We start from the raw sequence: 26,195 nt of genomic DNA on the forward strand, positions 1-26,195 counted from the left end.
GCACTAGATAGGTTATCTTCTCCTGCTCTTCCCGATCTGCGTGTGCATTTACTATTCAAGAATCTTAAGTACCAACCAGGGTTTTATAATGCAATGAATCTGTTTTGCTGGAAAACATCTGCAGCTAATAGTAAACCATTATTTAAAATCATAGTAGACCTGGGGGGAATATCAAACAAATTCTAAAAATATGAAACACAGTAACAATATTTTTTAGGTTTAGATATGTTTATGCAGAAGATCAGACAACACTGAAGAGGCAGAGATGGAAGACAGATCAGAAAAAGTTAACATAGACCACCAAAAAGTAGTGAAAATGAAGACAGAAAATATGGAGGAAGGCTTAAGAGATATGGAAAACAGAATGATAACTAAATGAAAACAGAACAACTAAAACAGAAGGAGATAAGAGAGGGAATAGAGAGAAGGCAATATCTAAAGAACAATAGCTGAGAATTTTTCAAAACTGGTAAACTGAAGTAGACTGTTAAAGTAACAGCCCCCAGTGATCAAGCTTCTCTATAGCCAAACTCTTATACAGTCCCCTCCCACATCAACTCTGGGCTTGGCTACATGAGTTGCTTTGGGACAAATGTTGAGCAAAATGTTCAACGGAGTCCTGGAAAGTTGTGTGTTGGGGTGAGCCCTGTTAGAATGCTGGTACCATGAGAGTCCAGAATTGCTTGCTGAAGACACATTGCCCAGTCAACAGGAAACATACACAGTCAGACATGTGCATGAGGCCACCTTTGGCCATCCAATTCAAGAAGCTCTAAGACTGCAGCCCAAGTGAGACCAGAAGTACAATGCAGCTAAGCTAAGTCCAAACTGCTGACCCACAGAATCATGAGCAAATAAGAGAGTCATTTTAAACCATTCACTTTTGGAGTGGTTTGTAACACAACAATGTTTAAGTAATTTGTACCTAAAAGTAGTGTGTTGCCATAACATAAACCTAAAATACATGGTATTAGCTTTGGAAGCTAGGAGTAGGTGGAGGCTGGATAAATGGCAGGAGTCTGTAGTAAAACTTGGAAAAAATGACAAGCTGTTAGTCAAATCAGAAAGCAATGAGGTCGCTGTTCTTGGAAATGGAAACTTACATCACATGGAATGTATTCTTTGACCACAATGTAATTAAACTAGGATCAATAACAACAATAAAGGAACAATCTGAAAATTCAAGAATGTTTGTAAACAAAAAAAAAAAAAAAAATTATAAATAACCCAGAGGTCAAAGAAGGGATCATAATAAAACATTCTGAACTGAATAACAAAAATACCACACATTAAAATTTACAAGTCAGTGTTTAAACAGATTTAAAGAAAAATGTACACATTTTAGTGCTTACATTAGAAAAGAAAGGCTAAGTTAAGCATTAGTTTCACCACAAGAAGTTAAAACTGTAATATAAACAAAAGCCCAAAGAAATACAAAGAATTTTTCAAAATAACAGAAATAAAGGTAATTTTAAAAGTCTGACAGAAAAGCTCAATAAAGCCAAAAGATAAAATGTCGAGAACAAAGAGACATAGCTACAGATGTCAGAAACAATGACAAGACAAAATTATTGACAACTTCACACCAATAACCTTACAAACTTAAAGTACAAAATTTGTCAAAAAATATAACCTATTGACACTGACTCATGAGGTAATAAACCTGAAGAATTTTATAATTGTTAAAGAAATTAAATTGGTTATAAAAAATTTTCCTACAAACAAAACTGCAGGCCTAGATGACTTTACCAACTCTTATCAAATATTTATAAAAAGTCTACCAAAAATAAAAAACGCTAATAAAACTTTGATACCAAAACCTAACAAGGACAGAATGAGAAAGAAAAATTATAAGCTATTTCTACCCATAAACATGAATGTAAACTTCCTTAATTTTTTTTTTTTTTTTTGAGACAGTCTTGCTCTGTCACCCAGACTGGAGTGCAGTGGTGCGATCTCGGCCCACTGTAACCTCCACCTCCTGGGTTCAAGCGACTCTCCTGCCTCAGCCTCCCGAGTAGCTAGGATTACAGGCACCCACCACCACATCTGGCTAATTTTTGTATTTTCAGTAGAGGCAGGGTTTCACCATGGTGGCCAGGCTGGTCTCGAACTCCTGACCTCAAGTGATCCATCCACCTCGGCTCCCAAAGTGCTAGGATTACAGGTGTGAGCCACAGCACCCGGTAGCTTCCTTAATCTTATAAAGGTTATCTATTAATACAAAAAGAGCTACACTATACTATTCAATGGTGAAATAATTAAACAATTTCCTTTGTATAGAGCAGTCCTAGTCAGGAATCAAAGCAATCATTTGTGACAATTGTGTAAATATAAAAGAATTACCAGATATTACTAAAACTAATGTTAAGTCTAGCAAGATTATGAAACAAAAATATTTCCATCTATATATACAAGAAAGTTATAAAAATGAAAATATTAATAATATTAAAGATACTATTCAAAGTATCAACAAAAATAAGGATGGAGGTCCTCTGAGCTCCCATAGCTCCCCATGCTGGCACTACACCTTGGCATTAAACAGCTTCTTGAGGACAAGGAATGTATCTTTATATTCCCAGTGCCTAGCACTCAATAGTAGGCATGTAATAAAATGTTTGTTTAATGAATGGATAAAATACCTTATAAGCCATGAAAATTAGGTAATGCCATCCAATAAACATAAACACAGTATAGCAATTAATTTATTATTATTGAAAGTTGGTGACATATAACCTAAGAAAACCACTTTTAAAAAGCCCCAAACACAGAAGTAGCATAAGTTTGCAAATACAGTATCCAAAGAAACATTTACCATATTAAAGCAAAGAACCAAGTAAGTATACACAATACCTTCTGTTTACTGTGCAACTGATTTCCACATAAAGGAAATGTATAGCTCAATCTATTTCATTAACAAAGTATTCATTCTCCTGATAATGAAAAAGTCATCTCTAGTAGGGCAATTTAAAACTTAATGGTTCTTTAATGCAATGTGCAGTACCTTCTTGTTGTTTTCTGAAGTAGGGCTGAGAATGGTCAGTTCTGGTCTACTTGGTTTAGGCTTTGGAGATTCACATGAATTAATAAAATTCATGATAAAAGGTTCCAAATGCTGACCTTTCTGTGGTGACAGATTATTGTAAGAAAATAAAAAATAATTTTTAGTATATAATCCATCAAAATTTATCAATATTTAAATATGTTTATGATTATGTTATAGAACACACATAAATCAGTTATTCACCTCTTTCATTAGTTTTCCAGGAACAGATTTTATAATTTTCCCTGCAATTAAAAGTAAAACATTATTTTAGGAAGGCATAAAACTCTTCATAATTGCTCATATGAATACTTTACCAGGTAATTTTAAATACGAAATAGCCAAATTAAAACTGTAAAAAGTATTTATGATTGACCATTTCACACTCTATGGGAATTTCAATAAATATGGTATTCTGAAATATTTATAGATACAATATTTGGGATTTACTCTAAAATGATCCAGTGAGGTAGGTGGTAGGAGAAGGGATGGAATAAGCCAAGGGTTGATAACAAAATTGACTGAGAAGTTTATTACATAATTTTGTCTACTTTTGTGAAAATTTCCATAAGAAATATTTTCAAAGGATTTTCAGTAACAGTGAATATATAATGGTATCTAAAGATATGCAAAGGCCAGTCAAAAAAAAGTTTTAAGAATTGCCTCAATATTTAAAACTATTTCAGTAGTTTATATTCTGAATTTTAGATTAAAAATTCCTATTCTAAATCTTATATTTGCCAAAATTACTTCTTGATCTCCAGGTTCCCTTACTGTAAAACATCAAATATCTTGAGATTTTCTCCAGCATTTAGAAATGACTGTTAAAAATCAATCAAAACTGATAAATACAACTTAAACTGCTTTCCAAATAAATTGGAAAAAAGTAGATTTATTACAAAAAATGAGCCGGGCGCGTTGGCGGGCGCCTGTAGTCCCAGCTACTCGGGAGGCTGAGGCAGGAGAATGGCGTGAACCCAGGAGGCGGAGCTTTCAGTGAGCCAGGATCGCGCCACTGCACTCCAGCTTGGGTGACAGAGCGAGACTCCGTCTCAAAAAAAAAAAAAAAAAAAAAAAAAGTAGATTTATGGCAACAGAAAGGGACATTAATAATAAAGAATAAAAATACTGTTTTGTGACAGGCAAACCACCCAACCTTCCCACTTGGCTATTTCTAGTATTTCTGATTCTCATAACACCTCCTCCTTAGAATGTTCCCAAGTTCCTTAAATTATATGATTTCATCCTATGCTTTTTTGTCTTCTATGTGTTCTTACTGAGCCAAATTATTTGCTCAATCTGATTTCAAATAAAATTCAAATCTTTAATCCCTGCCTGTCTCCTGGACTCTCCTACTTTATAAAACTTCAACTGGATTCTATAAACTCAGTAAGTTCAAAGCTACTGTTAATGTAGCCCCTATTCCAACAAGTAACAGCATTTATCCAGTTATTTAAATAGAAACTTGGATCATCCTTGATCATTTCTTCTTCAATCAAACCTAGTCAGTAATCAGGAATATCCAAATCTCCTAGACACCATATATAACCAAATATTTTGTCCTCACTTTTTTCCCCTAATAAAAAGATACACACACACTAAATATTTTGACTTAAATAAATGTATTGATTTGGGGTGGGGGGGGGGGGGTATAGACAGAAGCCAAATGTCCCCCTGTACTATTTAATTCACTGATTTAGTTCCACATACATTACTTCAGATTACATCATATAAAATATATTTAGAGGCTAGGCAAGGTGGCTCCATGCCTGTAAGCCCAGCAATTGGGGAACCCAAGGTGGGAGGATCAATTGAGGAGTTCAAGATCAGCTTGGGCAACATAGCGAGATCCCACCTCTACAGATATTTAAAAATTAGCCAGGTGTGCTGGTGTGTACCTGTAGTCTTAGCTACTTTGGGAGGCTGAGGCAGGAAGGATCACTTGAGCCCAGGATTTGAGGTTGCAGTGAACTAGGATTGTGCCACTGCACTCCAGCCTGGGCAACAGTGTGCAACTCTGTCTCAAAAAAACATAATGAATAAAAAATAAAATATATTTAGAAATATTGTTTTTATACTGTAGCAGTAGTAGTAGCAGTAGTATTAGAGACGTAGTCTCACTCTGTCACCCAGGCTGGAGTGCAAGTGGCATGATCTCGGCTCCCTCCACTTGCCAGTTTCAAGCAGTTTTCCTGCCTAGACCACCCAAGTAGCTGGGATTATAGGTGCACGCCACCAAGCCCAGTCAATTTTTGTATTTTTAGTAGAGACAGGGCTTCACCATGTTGGCCAGGCTGGTCTTGAACTCCTGACCTCAAGTGATCCACCCACCTCGGCCTCCTAAAGTGCTGGGGTTACAGGTGTGAGCCACTGCACCTAGCCAATGCTATATTATTTTTTAACTTTTTTTGTTTTTGTTTTTTGTTTTGCTCTGTTGCCCAGGCTGGAGTGCAGTGGTGCGATCTCAGCTCACTGCAACCTCCACCTCCCGGGTTCAAACAATTCTCCTGCCTCAGTCTCCTGAGTAGCTGGGACTACAGGCGCCCGCCACCATGCCCAGCTAATTTTTGCCTTTTTAGTACAGACAGGGTTTCACCATATTGGTCAGGCTGGTCTAAAACTCCTGACCTCAGGTGATTCACCCCTCTCAGCCTCCCAAAGTGCTGGGACTACAGGTGTGAGCCACCATGCCCAACCATTTTTTTAACAGTTTTATTCAGATTTGTCCAGCTTACATTAGTTTGGTCTGTTTTGATGTTTATGTAAAAAGAATCAGGCTGTACGTATTCTTTCATGTTTTGTTTCTTTCATTCAACATTTTTAAAATTCATCCACATTGTTGCTAGTAGCCTCATGATATGGGTATTCAATGTTATGACTTTACCACAGTTTACCTGTCCATTCAATTGCTGATGAGCATTTGTGCCGTTTCTAGTTTGGGCTATACAAACAATTCTTCTACGAACGTTCTTAAACATGGATAGATTCTCCAAAGTATATATCTGAGAAAGGAACCGCTGGGTCCTTCAGTTTTTATACCAAACAATTTTTCCAAGTAGTTTTTCAATTTATAGTCCTACTAATAGTGTATAAGAGTTCCTGTTGCTTTACATCTGCACCAATACTTAGCACTTAGTATAATCAGACTTTTAAAAACTTTGGTGAATGTGGTGTTTCCCAAATATGATTCTAATTTGAATTTCCCTATTAATGAAATTAGGCATCTTTCTATATATTTATTGACCATCTGATTTCCTCTTTTGTGAAGTGTTTTTTCTTTTGTTTTTAGAGAAAGGGTCTCACTCTGTCACCTAGGCTGCAGAGCAGTGGTGTGCTCATAGCTCACTGTAACCTCGAACTTTCTGGGCTCAAGTGATCCTCCCGCCTCAGTTTCTGGAACAACCAGGACTACACATGCATGCCACCATACCCAGCTAATTTTTTGTTGTTGTTTTTTGTAGAGTCAGGGTCTCACTTACGTTGCCCAGGCTGGTGAAATTATTTTTCTTCTGTCCATTTTTCTACTGTATTGTCTTCTAATTGAATTTGCAATATTTGCAAATATTTTCTCCCATTGTACAGGCTAAATAGTTGCAAAACATACAGGTAAAATATCCATAAATATTTCCTCACATTCTACAGTTGTCTCTTCACTCTGCTGCTTGTTTCCTTTGCTGTATAGAAGCTTTTTATTAGGTTGGTGCAAAAGTGAGATTTTTGCTGTTTAAAAGAAAAAAAAAAGGCAAAAGCCACAATTACTTTTGCACCAACCTAATAGTTTAATCTAGCCCCATTTGTCTATTTTTGTTTTGCTACCTATGCTTTTGAACTCTCAGCCATAAGATCTTTGCCTAAAGTCGTGAAGCATCCTCCCGTCATTTTCTTCTAGCAGTTTTATAATCTGGGGTCTTACATTTAAGTCTAATCCACTATGAGTTTGATTTTTTAATTATGATTGATAGGGGTCTAGTTTCATTCTTCTGCATATGGATATCCAGTTTTCCCAGCACTATTTACTGAAAAGGGTATCCATTCCCCCATGTCTTGACACCTCTGTCAAATTTAGTTGATTGTAAATATATGAATTTATCTCTGCAATCTTCTAATATCTTTACAGGTTTCTATGTAGGACTCTAGTCTACTTAAATATGGCTACTTCGTAAGAGTTCAAATGTATACCCAATGTCCCAGTAGCATTTCTTGAAAAGTTGACTCCTTCCCCATTCTGCAGAGCCATGCTCACAAATCAAGTGTCCACAGATGTACAGATAGGTTTGGGGTTCTCTGTTCTGTTCCAGGGTCTACTGATTAATTTAGTGTTATAAGACATATGATAGAGCTCTCCAACCTTGTTCTTCTTCTAAAATGTGTTATCTACTTGGTCCTATGCATGTTTATATAAATTACAGATTCAGTTTCAAGGTATATACACATACGCAACTTGTTTGATTTTGATTGGGACTGTATTATAGCTAGAAATCAACTTGGGGAAAAATTTACATCTTTACAATATTGTGGTTTCTAAACAATGAATATGATTTCTATTTTCTTGGGTCTTCTTTAACATCTCTCAATAAAAGTTTGCAATTTTCTCTATAATGGTCATGCACACACATACTCTACTAGGTTTATTCCCAGATACGATTCTAAGTACCTTTAGTATCATCCTTCAAACTGCTGCCAGAGTTGGATTTCTGAAACCTAAATCCGATTAGATTTCATTGCTTAAAAATCTATCAATATCTCCTTCTCCCTGCCTAGATGATCAAGTACAAATTCCTTACCATGACATATGTGGCCATAACTTATCTTTCTAGTCTCACTCTCTTACATGTACTCTACGTTCAAGATACTCCAAACATTACCAGCTGATTCCCTCTTTCATGCTTCTTGTACATGCCCGTCTCTCCAAGTGGAATGATCTCCTCATCTATCTCCTGCTGATTTATATTACTCTTTCAAGATTAGACAAATTATACCTTCCTAAGAAAGGCTTCCCTGTTTCCCTATGAAGAACCAGCCATTCCTTTCTCTCAGCTGGATCTTCAAAGATGGGTAATATGGAAGAGCATTTAAAGTAGAAGACAAGAGTATAAATAAAAGCACTGGAGCAAAAGAATATAGGGGATTCAATTTTATAAAAGTATGAAAGGAAGTAGTAAGAAATAATACTGGTAAGATATATTGGTATCAAAGCACATAGTGATTTTCAGAGGGTTCCATATTAAACAATAAAGATTTCCTAAGTTAATAAAGAGAGAAAAACCAAAGGATTTTAGATATGGTCAAACATGTACTTTAGGAAGATTAATCTGGCTGTGTTATATACGATAAACTGATAGAGGGCAGGAGGAGGATGGGAATCCAGGAGACTAGATAGGAAACTTAGTACAATTCAAATAAGAGGCAATGAAAACTGAACTAAGGAAAGAGTAAAGGGAATGAAGAGGAAGACATGAGTTAGACACCAAATAGGAAAAACTTACAGAATCTGGGAACTAAAAAGATGTGTAAGGCAGGGCATGGTGACTCACACCTGTAATCCCAGCACTTTGGGAGGCTGAGGCAGGTGGATCACTTGAACTCAGAAGTTCAAGACCAGTATAAGCAACATGGTGAAACCCCATCTCTACTAAAAATACAAAAATTATCTGGGTATGGTGGTGCGCACCTGTAGTTCTCAGGAGACTGAGGTGGGAGGAATGCCTGAGCCCAGGAGGCAGAAGTTGCGTGAGCTGAGATCACACCACCACACTCCAACCTGGGTGACAGACAGAGACTCCATCTCCAAAAAAAAAGATGTGTAGTGAGAGCATGGGAGAGAAAATCCAAGAGGTAATGGTAAAAATTCAAGCATGACTGAAATGACTGTAGCATCATTAACAAAATTACACATTGGTTCTGAAAAGATGATAGGAGATCAGATGGCGACATTCAACTGGGTATCAGAAAGGTATAACTAAAGGTCAGACTACATTTAGGTGGGCAGATCACGAGATCAAGAGATCAAGACCATTCTGGCCAACATGGCAAAACCCCGTCTCTACTAAAAATATAAAAATTAGCTGGGCGTGGTGGTGTGCGCCTGTAGTCCCAGCTACTAGGGAGGCTGAGGCAGGAGAATTGCTTGAACCCAGGAGGCAGAGGTTGCAGTGAGCCAAGATGGTGCCACTGCACTCCAGCCTGGATGACATTTCAAGACTCTGTCTCAAAAAAAAAAAAAGAAAGAAAGAAAAATAAACATTTACATATAGGTAAAAATTAAAATAATAGGTTCTGTGGAGACTGGCAAGAGGAAAGTTGAGGACAGAGCTTGGAAAACACCTATATTTACGTGTACAGAGATAAGGGAGGATTGTGTAGAACGGATATGTAGTGATGGGACTGAAACAGTTAAGAGAATAACATGCAATAATGAACGCCAAAGGCAAAGAATTTCTAAAGGAAAGAATGCTGCAAAGGAGGTCAAGAAGACTGAGGAGTGAGAAGATGTCTCTGTTAACAACGAGATCACTGGCCGGGCATGGTGGCTCACTCACGCCTGTAATCTCAGCACTTTGGGAGGCCAAGGCAGATGGATCACCTGAGGTCAGGGGTTCGAGACCAGTCTGGCCAATGTGGTGAAACTCCGTCTGTATTAAAACTACAAAAAATTAGCTGGGTGTGGTGGTGGGCACCTGTAATCTCAGCTACTTGGGAGGCTGAGGCAGGAGAATCGCTTGAACCTGAGAGGTGGAGGCTGCAGTGAGCCAAAATCACACCACTGCACTCCAGCCTGGGTGACAGAGCAAGACTCCACCACAGAAAAAAAAAAAAAAAAAAAATCCAATCACTGATTACCAGCAGGTGGAATAGTAATTAAGGAAGAGTTTTTAAAACAGAATGGAGGCATGCCAGGGGTTTATGAGATGATTCTTTGGAAAATTTCAGACTACATTTAATTGAATCCTTTTTTTATATTTCTATTTTTTATACATGTGCTTATAACGTATGTACTATATTAGTGGTTAGAGAAGATGATCTATCTGGATTTCTGTTGAACTCGTTGCTATTTAGACAAACTATAATAAATAATTCATCCAAAAGTGATAGCTGAAATTAAGTGCTCGAGTATTACAACACAAAAACACTTTCTGAAACATTATCTTCAGGAAACACTAACTTCCATCTCTAATAGTAAAAATATAATAATGTCTTCAGTAACCTAGCAGACTGTGCTTTGACTACAGATTCTACATCTGTCATAATAAAAATCAGTATTTTAAAAAATAGAGCAAATATAAGCTTTCTGACACATCTTAATTTCCTTTACAATAGTACTAGTAGAAATAAGGCAATTACTAACTGCAAAATGGTTTTACTAATTATAAAGTTACTTTGAAATTAAAGATCAAAAACCTAAATTATTTTTCTAAGTTACTAATGAAAACTTCAAAACAAATTAACAATGATATTCAAAGCAGAAATGTTACCACAATCTCATGTGTACATTCCATGCCAGTTTTATAGCCAACATTTAAACTTTAAATAAAATTCATGTACAGAAGTACACGAAATGAAATTTGCTCAGAATGACATTAAGATTAATTCAAGTTAACTAAAAGTCAGTTTATACAAAGTTTACTTACCTAAATCACTACTACAAGTGACCCAAAAATTAGGTTTTAAGGAATATTTATAATGCTTTATAATACAAAAAAGGAAGAGCATGATATAACTTAAAGATGTGGAAAAATGCAACAGTCTTAAACCAAGTTAAATGTGAACAGATCTAGTCTTTTTGAGATATTTAATGAGAAATTTCAAATACCACAGCTATTCATATACTGTACGATGAAAACACTGATTCACCTATGCTAAAAATACCATCTCTACTTCTCTTATATTTAAATTTAAGAAAAAAAATTTATAAATACATCGACTAATATAATTTTCTGTGATGAGGACAAATGGGTAGAAGTGACTGCTTAAATAATTAGAACTCCAAATGGACAGATTAAGGTCAGCATCTGACAATTTCTCTCTAAATGCAGAAATAAGGGCCCTCGGAGTTTACCATAGGCTATAGTATATAAATATTTTTCTAAATTAATCTGAAAATGCTGATTCTTTTCAGCTTATTCTCTTATAATGATTCCTTAAATTGACTTACCAAGATTTACATCTGGTAGTATCTTATCAAGAAATTGTGTTTCCCCACCATTAGGGGAAAGAAAGTCTGCCAGAAGTTGACTATTACTTAGTTCTGGATGCTGCAGAAGTTTCTTGAATGAACAAAACAAAAAGGGAAAAAACAGTTTAGAAATCTAGAAGAGTAATCAAAACTGTATTTTAATTTTTTTTAGATTTTAAATCCCCAAAAGCTACTTTATATTTAAAATAATAACAAAGCAACTGCATTTTTAGAGGGAAGAGTATAGGATAGTAGGTAAGACCTTGGCCTTTATAGTCAAATATGAATGGGTTCGAATTCTGGCTCTTCCACATGCTAGATTCTTGGAAAATACCTAAATCCTAAACACTTGGAAAACACCTAAGTGACACTAGAAAAGTTCCTAAAGTGCCCAAGAGTCAGTTTCCTAACTTATAAAACGGAAATAATGACACTACCGACTTTATTGTATTGTTATATAAAGCATTGAGCACAGTATCTGACACACAGGAAGTAAAACTAAACATCAGCTACTATTATTTCCCAGTTTCTAAACTATAGAAAAATATGATAGTATGATACAATTGTCTCGATAAATTTTTAGAAGTCGGCATAAAGGGTTTTGCAGAAAACTAGATGTGGAAATGTGAAATAACTTGAAAAATCTGTTGTCTGTTCTTCCTGCAACACTATTTTCTAATAAGATAACACGGGCCGGGCACAGTGGCTCACTCCTGTAATCCCAGCACTTTGGGAGTCTGAGACAGGTGGATCACCTGAGGTCAGGAGTTCGAGACCAGCCTAGCCAACACGGCGAAATCCCATCTGTACTAAAAACACAAAAAGTAGCCAGGAGTGGCGGTGGGGGCCTGTAATGCCAGCTACTTGGGAGGCCGAGGCAGGATAATCGGTTGAACTCAGGAGGCGGAGGTTGCAATGAGCTGAGATCGCACTGTTGCACTCCAGCCTGGATGACAAGAGCAAAACCCCGTCTCAAAAAAAAAAAAAAAAAAAGACTTTTAAAAGTCAAAATTAACCCAGAATTACCTAATAGTTTCCTAACTATGAGACAGTTACAAAACTTTATAAGCAGAAATCTATATTAAAAAACCAGTACAGCTATCTCTAATTTAAATCCATATTATGAGAAAATATTTCTTCTAGAGTGAGGTACTCTAGTTTGTAGAAATAATTAGCTGGTTCAAATAAAGAGTTAACAGTATCAACAAAAACATGGCTTTATGTTTTATCCAAACACATCCTTGCAGTAGCTAATTATTTCATATTTCAATATTCACATCACCAAAAATTTATGTAGAATATATATATATATATATATACATATATATACATATATTTTTTCAACTTGGAGTTGAAAGCATTCAACAGTTCAGAGAGAGGAAATAAAGTGTAAATATTCCTTGACAATGCTGAGTATTTTTAATTTTAAAGTATTTCTTTTCAGCTAGGAAGCATCCAAATTTAACTGAATCGACAATTTTTTTAAAATATAAAATTCCATGCCCAAATAAAATATTTTTTGAATAAATAAAAGTATCCTCCCTTGTAAGCACTAGAAGAAAGATGGTTATTAATCCTGGAGAGCCTGATGTCTCAAGTAACTTTTATGATGACTGTATCATATATTTAAATAATATACCCATACATTTAACATAATGTAACGTGCACACACTGAGAAAAATGGAATTCAATTCCACGTAGCAAATGGTAGAGTTGATCCCAGGAAATTGGAAAAACATCTATGAACCCAAAAGAAAAGGGACTAAGGAATAACACAGAAGACTCCAACGTTCAGAAAAAGCTAAACACAAAAATCAAACAGAAAACAGAACAGTAACAAATAGTCTAAGAATACTATCCAATATTCTTCAAATGCATCTAATCTTTAACACCAAAAGTTTCGTTTTTTAATGTCCTATACAAAGTTTTAACTAGCCTAAAATTAAGTAAAGATTTTCCTCACCCTAAGAAAATATCTTGTATTTCATTCAATTTGGAGAGGGGGGAAGGAATATACTTTTGACAAAAATTCGTTCTAAAATTCACATGGAAAAATGTTTTTTAAATTGAAATCCACATGGACAGGTATTTATAAACCGAAGCACATATGTACAAGAGAAAAAGAGACAAATTAGAGAATGCTATGATTAGCAACGTTTGGAATTAATACAGTTGATGCTATACCTGTAGATATTCTTGAAACTCTTCCCGCTTAGACTTCAAGAATTCATAATTTTTGGGGCCAATGATCCTCTTAGAAGGAAGCTGGGCATCAGGAAATGTACCTGAAATTAGCATATATTATAGTTATTACTGTGTTCTGCTACTATTTTTAAAACCTTAAATTAGGATTTAAAATTTACTATGGCACATTCAGATTAGCAATACTGCCTTGTAGAGATGTGACATTATTCTTTGAATAATCTTCACAAAACCAGAGAGCTTCAAGTCAGAAGTCCAGATCAAAGAACTTGAGTCTACTGATAAACAAAAATATCACTCTTGTAACAATCACTGTTTGACGTAGATTTTTTAGCTTTCTATCCTAGTAAAACAGCTTCAAAAAATTATTATGAGATTGTTTTGAAATTGGTGAGATTCTATTAGACAAAACCTTACTAAAGAAATAACTAATTTCTCATAGGGAAAAAAGCATTTTGTCAATGCTATATAAATGGCTTAAAATCAAAATGTAGGCTGGGTACAGTGGTTCACACCTGTAATCCCAGCATTTTGGGAGGCCAAGGTGAGCAGATCACTTGAGGTCAGAAGTTTGAGACCAACGTGGTAAAACCCCATCTCTATTAAAAATACAAAAAAATTAGCCAGGCGTGGTGGGAAATGCCCGTAATCCCAGCTACTTGGGATGCTGAGGCAGGGGAATCACTGGAACCTGGGAGGCGGAGGTTGCTGTGAGTTGAGAGCGCACCACTGCGCTCCAGCCTGGGTGACAGAGCCAGACTCATCTCAAAAAAAAAAAAAAAGGCCACCAACATGGTGAAACCCTATCTCTACTAAAAATACAAAATTAGCTGGGCGTGGTGGCACATGCCTGTAATCCCAGCTACTCAGAAGTCTGAGGCATGAGAATCATTTGAACCCAGGAGGCAGAGGTTGCAGTGAGCCAAGATCGTGCCATTGCACTCCAGCCTGAGCAACAAGACGGAAATGAGGAAATGAAGGAAGGAAGAAAACGAGGGAGGGAGGGAGGGAGGGAGGGAGGGAAGGAAGGAAGGAAGGAAGGGAGGGAGGGAGGGAGGGAGGGAGGGAGGAAGGAAGGAAGGAAGGAGAATGTGCTTTCTCAGATAGGGCTGGCTTTAGAAATTTTAGTATCAAAAAAGAAAAGCATGGAGATAAATTGTCTTCTCTCAGCCTTAAACAAAAAAAGTAGTTTTCAGAGAAAGAATGACGATGGTCCTGCACCAGATTGGTAGAGAGAAAGATAAAACCATTTGAACACAAGTAGAAACTCAAAATCTAGGCAAAAATATGGAGTGGGACCTTGTATTCTTTATCTTCCTATAATAATCACCCTTATCACAGTCTTTGCTCTTACATCAGAGAAAGGAATGTTCCTTACCCTTCTCAATTAAAAACCACCCTGAATTTGGATCAGGGGACACTCTACAGAGCTTTTCTAAAATAAAAAGATTTAGAACACACAAATAAAATTCACCAAGCTACACACAAGGAAAAAAAAAAGCTGGAAATTCTTTGTAACTATATCCCTGATATTAACTAAAATAAATACATTGATGAGACAGGAAGAAAAAAAAAGAGTAAATAGAGAGCCCTTTCTAAAATATAGTTTTAAAATAGCTATTTTAAAATTTTGATTTTACTTAAAAAAAAGCATAAATGTGCATTGCAAGAACTTTAAATATACAGATAAATAAAAATAAGAAGATAAACAGTACATTTCCGTTATCAATAAAAGTGTACACAAGCGTCAATGTTGTATTTCTTGTATTTCAATTACTTAAAATAAAAAAATTAATCTGGTATCACTGCTTTAAAGAATGCTAATGCTGAAATGTAATGTTTTATCCAAAAAGAATAACATACCATGAAATTCTGTTAGTTTTGATTCAAGTACATAGAATTCAAGGTATCTTCTATAGACAGACCAATGTTCAGGTTCGTGTCCAACTGTAAATTGAGTACACACACACTGAGTAACAAATAATTTCAAAACCCTAGAAGAATGTTGTATTTAATACATTAAGAATACAAAGCTGGCTGGACACGGTGCCTCATGCCTATAATCCCAGCACTTTGGGAGGCCAAGGTGAGTGGATCATTTGAGGTCCAGAGTTCGAGGCCAGTCTGGCCAACATGGTGAAACCCCGTCTCTACTAAAAATACAAAAATTAGCCAGGCGTGGTGGCAGGCGTCTGTAGTCCCAGTTATTCAGGAGGTTGAGACAGGAGAATCGCTTGAACCCAAGAGGCAGAGGTTGCAGTGAGCTGAGATCGCGCTGTTACACTCCAGCCTGGGCAACAGAGCGAGACTCTGTCTCAAAAAAAAAAAAAAAAAAAAAAAAAGAATACAAAGCTGGACATTATTCCACAGTCGTAATTTGTTATTTTTGGCATAACATTATTAACACATTTTATCCCATATTTTAGTTACCTACAAGTGACTGATAAATTTCATCTATGAAGTTATCTCAAATATACTTTTTCTATAACAGAATCAGAGCTGACAGAAACTTTAAAATATCATGCGATTATGATTATTTTTAAACTGTCACCAAAAGATGTATTTCTAAGAGTTTTTTATTGATTTGGGGTTTCTCAAACATTTACCATATTGTCCTAATTTAATATAGTATAAAGCAGTACTATCCAATAGAACTATCTGCAGTTAGGAAGATGCTCCATGGATCTGCATTAATATACTAGCTACTAGCCACATGTTGCCACTGAGTACTTGAAAGGTGGCTAATGCAACTAAAGAACTGAAATTTTAATACAATTTAATTTGAGTTTAATTACCACATGCAGCTAGTGGCTACTAAATTGGGCAGCACATAGTAATGGTTTAAAGAGTAAATCTGGAATCAGACTGCCTATTCTAATCCCAGTTCACCTTGCACCCATTTACTATGTGGCCTTGAACAAATAACACCACTGTGTACCTTGCAGTGTGTAGATGTAGAATAACAATAATTGTGTCTATCACCTAAAATAATCCACACAAAGCACTTCTGTACAGTGCATAGCACAGCACAGCACAGAGTAAATACCTCATAAATGTTAACTGTTATTGTTAACATCTAACATCATTCTACCATAGGTTTCAGAATGCAGTAGATCGAGTGAAGCAATACCACAACCATCCAAAACAACACGTCTATTTAGAAAAAAATCAACCTGATCACAACATATAAAGCAAATCCTACTTTTCTTCTTCAACACTGGTCTTAAAAGATCCATAGTATATTTAGGCTAGGTTTTTAATGCTGAAATTGTTATTTTGTTACCCACATAAAATCAATACACTAATTGATATACTTTTTTCTCCCTGATAGATCATGGTTTCTAAGAGCACATTTCATTGACAGTAGAAGTCTGCAGCACTGGTGACAAAAAAATTATCTTTAAAATACAAGCTTTTGGCCCAGCACAGTGGCTCACACCTGTAATCCCAGTACTTTGGGAGGCCAAGGCGGGAAGACCACTTTGAGCCCAGGAGTTCAAGACCAGACTCAGCAACATAGTGAGATCCTTTCTCTACGAAAAAGTTTTAAAATTAGCTGGGCATGGTGACATGCACCTATAGTCCCAGCTACTCAGGAGGCTGAGGTGGGAGGATTGCTTGAACCTGGGAAGTCGAGGCTGTAGTGAGCCACAGTCACGTCACTGCACACCAGCTTGGGCAACAAAGCAAGACCCCCTCTCAAAAAGAAAAAAAATTAAATTAAATTAAAAAATAAAATAAAATACAAGTTTTAAGATTTTTTGGTTTTTATTTTCGAATTACTGAGCCATGAATTTATAATTTATGTTAAATTAATTAACCTTTTAAGATAAAGCATAAAAATTAAAAATAGTTGTCCTAAAACAAAAACAAAAGTATATTCCAAACAAAACTAAGTTTGAAATGGAAATCTGACTCAGTTTAACAACAGTTTAGCTGTCCACCTGTCAGAATTAACAACAGTTTAGCTGTCCACCTGTCAGAATGCTGAAAGAACAGCAACTAGTAAGACTGAACAGTAACTCCAGCAAAATCAGGCAGTATGGTGTAAGACCTGGACAGAGTAAGACTCTGCCTGATATTTAGTTATGATAGGAAAAATTGTAACTAGCTACTCTGGGCATTCTTCCCTCCCAATTCCTATGTCTCATGTTCTTGAAACAGGATCAACTTCTGAGGAAAATCAGAAAACCTAATACTTTTTGAAAAATAAAAATAATTAGCACTGATCTTCACCCTACCACTTATCCTCTCAAAACCATTTTCTAACATTGCCACTTTTTTTCCTTCTTTCCTCATAACTCCCTCTTCCTGAGCTCAACTTTATTTTCTGCTCATCATTCTCAAAATGTGGTGTTTTCGTTATACTCACTGCCCCACTTCTTAGAAAAAGTGCACAGTGGTCACTGTTTTATTTTTTAATTGGATTTCTTTTTATCATGTTACAAGTAGGACTTTAAAGTGGTGACTGTTTATCCTGCTACAGATGCTGTTAACCCCGGTCTCTATTACAGTTTATACCTGAAATAACCGAAAGAAAAAGTATAGCAAAACATGAAGAAAATCTGTAGTTTTAACCATATTTTCATCAGTCCTTTTTTTTTGGGAACAGGGTTTCACTCTGTCTCCCAGGCTAGAGTGCAGTCACATAATCTCGGCTCACTGCAACCTCCGCCTCCCAGGTTGAAGCAATCTTCATGCCTCAGCCTCCAGAGTAGCTGGGACTACAGGCACGCACCACCACGCATGGCTAATTTTTGTATTTTTAGTAGATACAGGGTTTCGCCATGTGGGCCAGGTGGGTCTCAAAACTCCTGACCTCAGGTAATCCACCCACCTTGGCCTCCCAAAGTACTGCAATTAAAGGCGTGAGCCACCATGTTTGGCCATATTTTCATCAATTCTAATTAGCCCACAAAATGGGTGAGAGAAAACGCTGTCTTAATTAAACTAGAATAATACCTGATATATTGCTATATGGATTAATGATAATTAAGTACAATCGCTAATGACGGCAACAAAACCATTAAAAGAACATTACATTGAATGCCTGATGGACTGTCAGGTGTCTAGCAGGCATCACTCAATAAGTGCTGATTGAATGAGTTAGTTAACTGCTATGAAGATAACTTAGGACATCCTAAGCTTTCTTTCAATTTTCTGTTCTGGACACTTCTTTTCTGGATATGCAGCCATATTTGCTAGCTAGAAGTGGCAAAATGTTTATCACACTTGCTAACAACAGACTCATTCACGGGTATCTTTTAAGAAAGGTGCTCAGAAAGCTTCCTACCTGCTCTTCTATCATTTCTTTCAACATCAATACAAAACACAGGAATTCTTTCTTTTTTCTCCTTCCTTTCAGAGGAGGGATCCTCAAAAAAGTCTACATATGGAATGCTAATTTTCCATGCAGCAAGGTTTCGGGGAGTATTAGGTGTGCTCACAGCCTCCACTGGAGAATCATCTTCCATTACAACAATACCTTCTTCAATCTGGAAAAAAATTACCAGGATGAATTTAATATTCCCAATACCTTTAGAACTACAGCATATGAGATACAAATATAAAGTAATATGCCCATATCAACTGATAATTTTTAAGACTCTAAAAGCTAGGTGATATTAAATTTTCTACTGAAAAAGTATAGGTAAAAAGCTAAAAACAAGTTACTAGCATCAACTCCAAGTTTTCTTACATCATCTGTATATGAAAATATAATAGGCTGGGGACAGCACCTATAAGCCCAACACTTTCACAGAGGCTGAGGTGGAAGGATTGCTTGGGCCTAGGAGTTTGAGACTAGCCTGGGAAACACAGTGAGACCTCATCACTACAGAATATTTTTAAAACATTAGTTGGGCATGGTGGCCCGCCTCTGTAGTCTCAGCTACTCAGGAAACTGAGGTGGGAGCATTGCTTGAGTCCAGGAGGCTGAGATTGCAGTGAGCCAGGTTCGTGCTACTGTACTCCATCCTGGGTGACAGAGTGAGACCCTGTCTCAAAAAAAAAGAAAGAAAGAAAATATAATAGAAGATAAAGAATATACACCTCAGAGATTAGGGAAAAATATGTAAAATACACAAATATAGAAACTGTTCAACCTTTGTGATAAGAAATAAAAAGTAAAGTTCTGGTATTTTTCTCATTTCGAGAAGTAAAATTTTATAAATGATAGCAGTCATTCATGGAGACTGCAGAGATAAACTAGATCCGTGGCACACTACCGGTTACAAGGTATACCAGCACAACCCTTCTGGAAAGTGTTTTGGCAATATGTATCTATAAAGAGTCATAAAATGATTTCAAACAAGTAATTCCATTTTTGGAAATTTATTTTAATAAAAATATCTACTCCAAAAATTTTTTAACCATAAAAAAGACCCAAGTAAAAACTGTAACATAAGTAACAAAAAATTGGAAAAAAACATCTGGAAGAAACCCACCTCTACAGAATTAAGAGTTTTTTTTATTTCATCACTTCTTAAACTTTAACAACATAAATGTTTAAAATGCTAAATATTTTTAAATACTGAAAAAATAAAATAACAATTATTTTTAAAAACAAAACCACATGTTCTAGAAATAGATACATAGGAAGAAGGAAATAACTGTCTCCATTTTTTAAATTGGAAGAGATTATTTGAATCTGGCATATTATAAACACTGACTCACCTAGACATCTCTTATTCATGTTAGAAAGGGCAAAATATTATAAATGAAATGGATTCATCTGGAACACACCTTTTTAAAGGCAATGAGTCAAAGTCTGTAGCACTTAAAAGAATTCTGAATAGCCTAGTCAGAGCAAATCAGTAGTACAGAGGAATTTACTTCCAGAATTCTAGCCTTACCCTCACTCTCAGTTCTTTCCTCTTACCCCGGGTACTTACCTCTCTTCTAAGGAAATTCTTTCCTCCCCGACAAACCCCCTTTGCTTTTTCTTTTTTTTTTTTTCTGAGACAGAGTCTCGCTCTGTCGCCCAGGCTGGAGTGCAGTGGTGCAGTCTCTGCTCACTGCAAGCTCTCCCTCCCAGATTCATGCCATTCTCCTGCCTCAGCCTCCCAAGTAGCTGAGACTAGAGGCGCCCGCCACCACGCTCAGCTAATTTTTTGTATTTTTAGTAGAGACGCGGTTTCATCATGTTAGCCAGGATGGTCTCAATCTCCTGACCTCATAATCCACCCGCCTCAGCCTCCCAAAGTGTTGGGATTACAGGCGTGAGCCACCATGTCTGACTCCCGCTTTGCTTTTTTCTGTTCTCATCCTAAACTGGCTTTCCAAAATCTCTAATAAGACTCTCACTGATCTTAGGAAGACTTCTTAATGCTCTGTTGAAAACAACTTCAAGACCTTAAAAAACAAAACTATAAAAACAGATGACAGATGTTGGGTTTTGCCTTTTAAAAGGCAAGGTTACCTTCTTACAATCTTGGAAGAAACACAGAGATGTGTGAGGGAAACACCCAATGCTTAAAACCTGAGGTTCAAGGTAGCATTTTCCATGGTTAATACAAGTATATTTTTGTTAATGGATCTAGCTTCTGAGGAGAGGGGAAAGTGAATCATACAATAACAGAGAATTTGTTGAAAATGCTGACTAAAAGCCAAAAAAAAAGGGGGGGAGGCATTCTTAAATTAAAAGAAGCTCCTCAGAATTAATCTAAGAAACAAAATGGGAGAACAAAATTTTTAGCAATGTAAAGGGACAAAGTTTTGCAATTTATTACTGTTACTACTTAAATGGTATTTTTATCAAAGCCTAAAGAAAAATCTCTAGGGAAATATTTCTCTAAGAATTTTCAGGGCATCCTTTAATGCTATTTGAAAATAAGTGGCCAGGCGCGGTGGCTCAAGCCTGTAATCCCAGCACTTTGGGAGGCCGAGACGGGCGGATCACGAGGTCAGGAGATCGAGACCATCTTGGCTAACCTGGTGAAACCCCGTCTCTACTAAAAAATACAAAAACCTAGCCGGGCGAGGTGGCGGGCGCCTGTAGTCTCAGCTACTCGGGAGGCTGAGGCAGGAGAATGGCATGAACCTGGGAGGCGGAGCTTGCAGTGAGCTGAGATCCAGCCACTGCACTCCAGCCTGGGCGACAGAGCAAGACTTCGTCTCAAAAAAAAAAAAAAAAAAAGAAAATAAGTAAATATTGTAATCAAAATGTTAATAAAGGAAAATCAAGTACTTTAAATACTTTTTCGTTTCCAAATACCCGTTATCTCTACCAAGAGGATGGGGATTATGGAAGATGGAAATAAAATTTCCTCAAGAAATGTTAATATTTCTGACTATTCTTTTCCTGTACAGAGATATCTGCCAAGTTACCAACAGGCATATTATATTCCATAAGTATATTTGTAAGCCAGTTCTGAACTTGGACAGAAATACATTTTCTGATACACCAACCCAATTTTTCAACCCAATTTTTTTTTTTGAGACAGGGTCTCACTTTGTTGCCAGGCTCACTGCAAACTCCTCCTCCCGGGCTCAAGTGATCCTCCCTCAGCCTCCTGAGTAGACCACATCCAGCTAATTTTTCTATTTTTGTAGAGACAGGATTTCACCATGTTGCCCAGGCTGGTCTCGAATTCCTAAACTCAAGTGATCCTCCAGCCTCAGTCTCCCAAAGTGCTGGGATTACAGGTATGAGCCACCATACCCAGCCCTGACCCAATCTTATATACTAGGCTTTGGTTCCCAGGCCAGCATATGGACGGATGCTAATTTAATCCCTAACTTGAGATCACACAGCTATGAGAATTGATGTGCTTACAGGACTCACTATGTGCAAGGCACTGTTCTCAGTGCTTCGTATATATTACTTGCTTAATACTCCTTATAACATCCCTATGAAAGATAAAATTACCTCCATTTCAAGGTGATGAAACAAATCATAATAAAATTAACGAATGTGCCCAAGACCACACAGCAAGCAGGCACTACCGCCAAATGATCACAACGAGGGTTCTGAAAGATAATGTCAGGCTGGGCATGTTGGCTCACGCCTGTAATCCCAGCACTTTGGGAGGCCAAGGTAGGTGGATCACCTGAGGTCAGGAGTTTGAGATAATGTCTCCTAAGTCTCCAATTAGTCATCCTAAATGTCCAACTTAGGATCACAAACCAATTTAGGATCACCCGGCAATGAAACTGGAAACTTTTCTTTTCCCTCAACTTCCAAACAAGACAAAGAGGATTCCCCAAGGTCCCACAAGTTAGAACTAACATAGTGTCTTCTAAATCCTAAATGGCATCATCTTAGTCTGCGTTAGCACCTCACTGTCCCTGAGTTTTCCTTTGATAGTATTAAACATTAGTTTGCCTGCTTCTCCAACTTTCTGTTACTACTATCTTTAATCCCAATCAAGAATTTTCTTCTTCTTGGGTCACTACAAAACAAAGCAAATTCTCTCAGCTTTTTAAAGATAGCCTCCTATTCCTGAAGCTAAAGTACAGCTTGTGTATCAAGCAGTTGGGAAGGCAAAAAATAAAAAACACATCTTCCTCCACAAAAAATTATGTTTTAAAAGTTCGTAATAACACGGTTAAATACTTTTGTTATAATACTGAATAAAGAGAAAAGATAGCAAACTATATATATAAAATGTAGTCTAGTCTACCGGGGTGAAAAGGGAAAGTTTTTTTGTTTGTTTGTTTTTAAAGAAAATCACCAAACTATTAATAGAAGTGGTTACTGGGTGGTAAGATTATGCATGTACATGGCATTTAATTTTTTTCCACTGTTCTATATTATTTAAAAACTAAAAATATGCTTAAAATTAGAAAACAAACATTATTTTGAAAAAGATTTTCTCTGATCTACTTTCTTCTATCCATACTTTTTTTTTGAGACAGTCTCTTACTCTGTTACCCAGGCTGGAGTACAGTGACACAAACATGGTTCACTGCAGCCTTAACCCCCTGAGCTCAAGTGATCCTTCCAAGTAGCTACAACTACAGTTGTGCACCATCACACCCAGCTAATTTTTTAACTTTTTGTAAAGACAGGGTCTCGCCATGTTGCCTCGGCTGGTCTTGAACTCCTTGGCTCAAGCAATCCTCCCACCTCAGCTTCCCAAAGTACTGAGATTACAAATGTGAGCCACCACACCTAGCATAAAAATACTACCCACACCAAGGCCGGGTGCGGTGGCTCATGCCTGTAGTCCCAGCACTTTGGGACTACAGGTGGGTGGATCACAAGGTCAGGAGTTTGAGGCCAGCCTGGTCAACATGGTGAAACCCCATCTTTACCAAAAAAAAATACAAAAATTAGCTGGGCATGGTGGTGGGCGCCTGTAATCCCAGCTACTCGGGAGGCTGAGGCAGGAGCCCGGGAGGCGGAGGTTGCAGTGAGCTGAGATCGTGCCATTGCACTCCAGCTTGGGTGACAGAGCAAGTCTCTATCTCAAAAAAATAATAATAATACCCACACTTATAGGGAAAAAATAAAGGCATAAAAAAACTGCTTTATTTGAATTAACAAAAAAGGTTTAAATAACATTTTATTCCATTTAAATTATTATGAAGAATCAGTGACCCTTACATCAAGGCAATGGGACAAAGGTCAAAAGGAAGGGGTAAAAGAAAAGGGTTTACTGCTGTCTCCCCACCTTTCCTCCTTCTTGGTCATCATCAATCCAATCAGTACTAAACATCCCTTTTACACCCAAGTTAAGTGAATTTCTTAAAGTCAAGGTCTACATTTTAATCTTGTTTTCATCCCCAGTGCCCAGGGTCATTAAAAGACAAAATGAGAATCCAAGATCTCTATTCAATAAAAATAAAAAGTACAAATGAGACAATACTTGCCTTTATGGCACTATGTGATACAAAAGACAATCATAAACATATAACTTCAAATACATTATGGTATAAGTTTTAACATATGATATAACGGGGACACAAAAGGAGGAAATGTTCAGTTCAACTTGGGGATTTGGGTAAAGGTTTATGGGGAACAGCTGCATTTTGAAGGATGCACATGAATTTTCCAGGTCAATAAACAAATGAAGGGCATTTCAAGCAGGACAAAGACACAGAGAAATCAAATAGCATGGTAAGTAAAATGTGCACATAAGTCAACCGGAAATCTTGTTAAAATGCAAATTGATTCAGTAAGTCTAGGAGAGTGCCTAAGATTCTGTATTTATACAAGCTCCCAGGTAATGCCAATGCTGCTTGTCAACAGACCGCAGTTTAAGTAAGCAAGGAGCTAGAGCATCTATTAGCAGCTCTGTATACCTGGAGCACATGGTAGGAAAAAGGTAACATCAGAATTTGAAGCTTAACCAAAAGATGGTAAACTGTTTGAATATTAGAAGTGTCTCAGCTTAACAGGAACCATTCTGCCTTAATAAGCAATAACATAGTTCCTAGGAATTTTAAAAATTAGATTCACGTCATGAAACTATCACAACTAATTAAAGAATGAGAAATACAAAGGAAGTCTGAAGTAAGAAGATAAACGGAAAGTATGAGAATACAGATTCTCCAAAAAAAAAAAAAAAGGAAAATAATGAGTATCTCTAATTTTTATGTTATAGTAAGTGTGAAGTTATAAATAAATCAAATTGATACATTTTACTTACAAAATCATCTTCACCTTCAGCTACACCATAATTAGGCAACATAGCTCCCTCCATTGTGGTACTTTTGAATACTCCTTTAATTTTGCTACCTATTCTGCTGATTCCAAATGATTCTCCCCTTTTCTGTGTGTTCCTGAATATTAAACAAACATGTATCAAGTACATAGCAAATTATCACAACAGTCTGGTTTATTGAAAACCATTATTTAGAAAAAAAGAAAAACAGTTTTGAAAATGATAAACTAAAGGTATAGCTAACATAACTTTTGGAGTTTTCATCCATGGATTAAGTAACATCTCAGAAGCCAAAAATGACATAGTATTTAAAGTTTAAATTTGGTGGATGAATAAACAGGACAATATTTATTTATAAACACTCAAAATTTACCTACTATTAACTTCAAAATATTAACCGGATTAAAATTTTTAAAAGATGAGAGCCCCCTAGTGGAATATAGTTCTTATTGCGATATTTTGAAATAGATAAAAAAATGCTTAAGATCTGTTCAAAATGGAAAACATCCCTTTAGAGTAACTGTACTAAAATTATGCAACAGAAAAAAATGCCAACTATTGTTTTCTCACTACTTCATTTTCAGAAGGAACTTTAAGAAAAATAATAGTGCCAAAGGGAAAGGTTAGCAATGAGCATAGGGATAAAAGCAAATGTAGCCCTAGGAAGCAGTCTGCTCTGCCATAAACATTAAATGTTGGTTTTGCAATTTTTTTAAGTTGAATTTCTGAAAGCAGAAATAGCTGAAAAGCAACAAAATAAATAAGCTAAAAGTAGCAAAAATGTCCGTTAGCCTACTGCCCAATGTTTCAGCAACTAAAACCATAACTTTTATCCAATTTAAAAGTTATGCTCAAGGCCAGGCACAGTGGCTCACACTTGTAATCTCAGCACTTTGGGAGGCCAAGGCTGGCAGATCACCTGAGGTCCGGAGTTCGAGACCAGCCTGGCCAATATGGCGAAACCGCACCTGTACTAAAAATACAAAAATTAGCCAAGCGAGGTGGCAGGCAAAGGCTAACACAGGAGAATCACTTGGACCCGAAAGGCAGAGGTTGCAGTGAGCCGAGATGGCACCACTGCACTCCAGCCTGGGCAACAGAGTGAGGCTCTATCTTGAAAAAATATATAAAATAAAATAAAGTCATGTTCACTATGTAATGCTGCTCT

At 36.7% G+C, this 26,195-nt stretch overlaps 1 protein-coding gene across 30 annotated transcripts in view; it reads right to left on the reverse strand.

The window, feature by feature from the left end:
- Positions 1-26,195, reverse strand: part of SNX14 (sorting nexin 14) — a 94,648-nt gene that overhangs the window by 12,010 nt on the left and 56,443 nt on the right. For all 30 annotated transcript variants that reach the window (XR_003119047.1, XR_003119046.1, XR_003119049.1 and 27 more), the window contains 7 exons: positions 25,013-25,145; positions 18,712-18,913; positions 15,282-15,365; positions 13,401-13,501; positions 11,196-11,307; positions 3,248-3,288; positions 3,005-3,124 (listed from right to left, as the gene is read on the reverse strand). Coding sequence is in view for 25 of the 30 variants with exons in the window: in XM_025382919.1 (XP_025238704.1) it covers positions 3,005-3,124; positions 3,248-3,288; positions 11,196-11,307; positions 13,401-13,501; positions 15,282-15,365; positions 18,712-18,913; positions 25,013-25,145 (793 nt within the window). In the remaining 5 variants the exon portion in view is untranslated. The remainder of the gene's footprint in view (positions 1-3,004; positions 3,125-3,247; positions 3,289-11,195; positions 11,308-13,400; positions 13,502-15,281; positions 15,366-18,711; positions 18,914-25,012; positions 25,146-26,195) is intronic.

The sequence above is a fragment of the Theropithecus gelada genome, chromosome 4, assembly GCF_003255815.1.
Source record: "Theropithecus gelada isolate Dixy chromosome 4, Tgel_1.0, whole genome shotgun sequence".
Classification (NCBI taxonomy): Eukaryota; Metazoa; Chordata; class Mammalia; order Primates; family Cercopithecidae; genus Theropithecus; species Theropithecus gelada.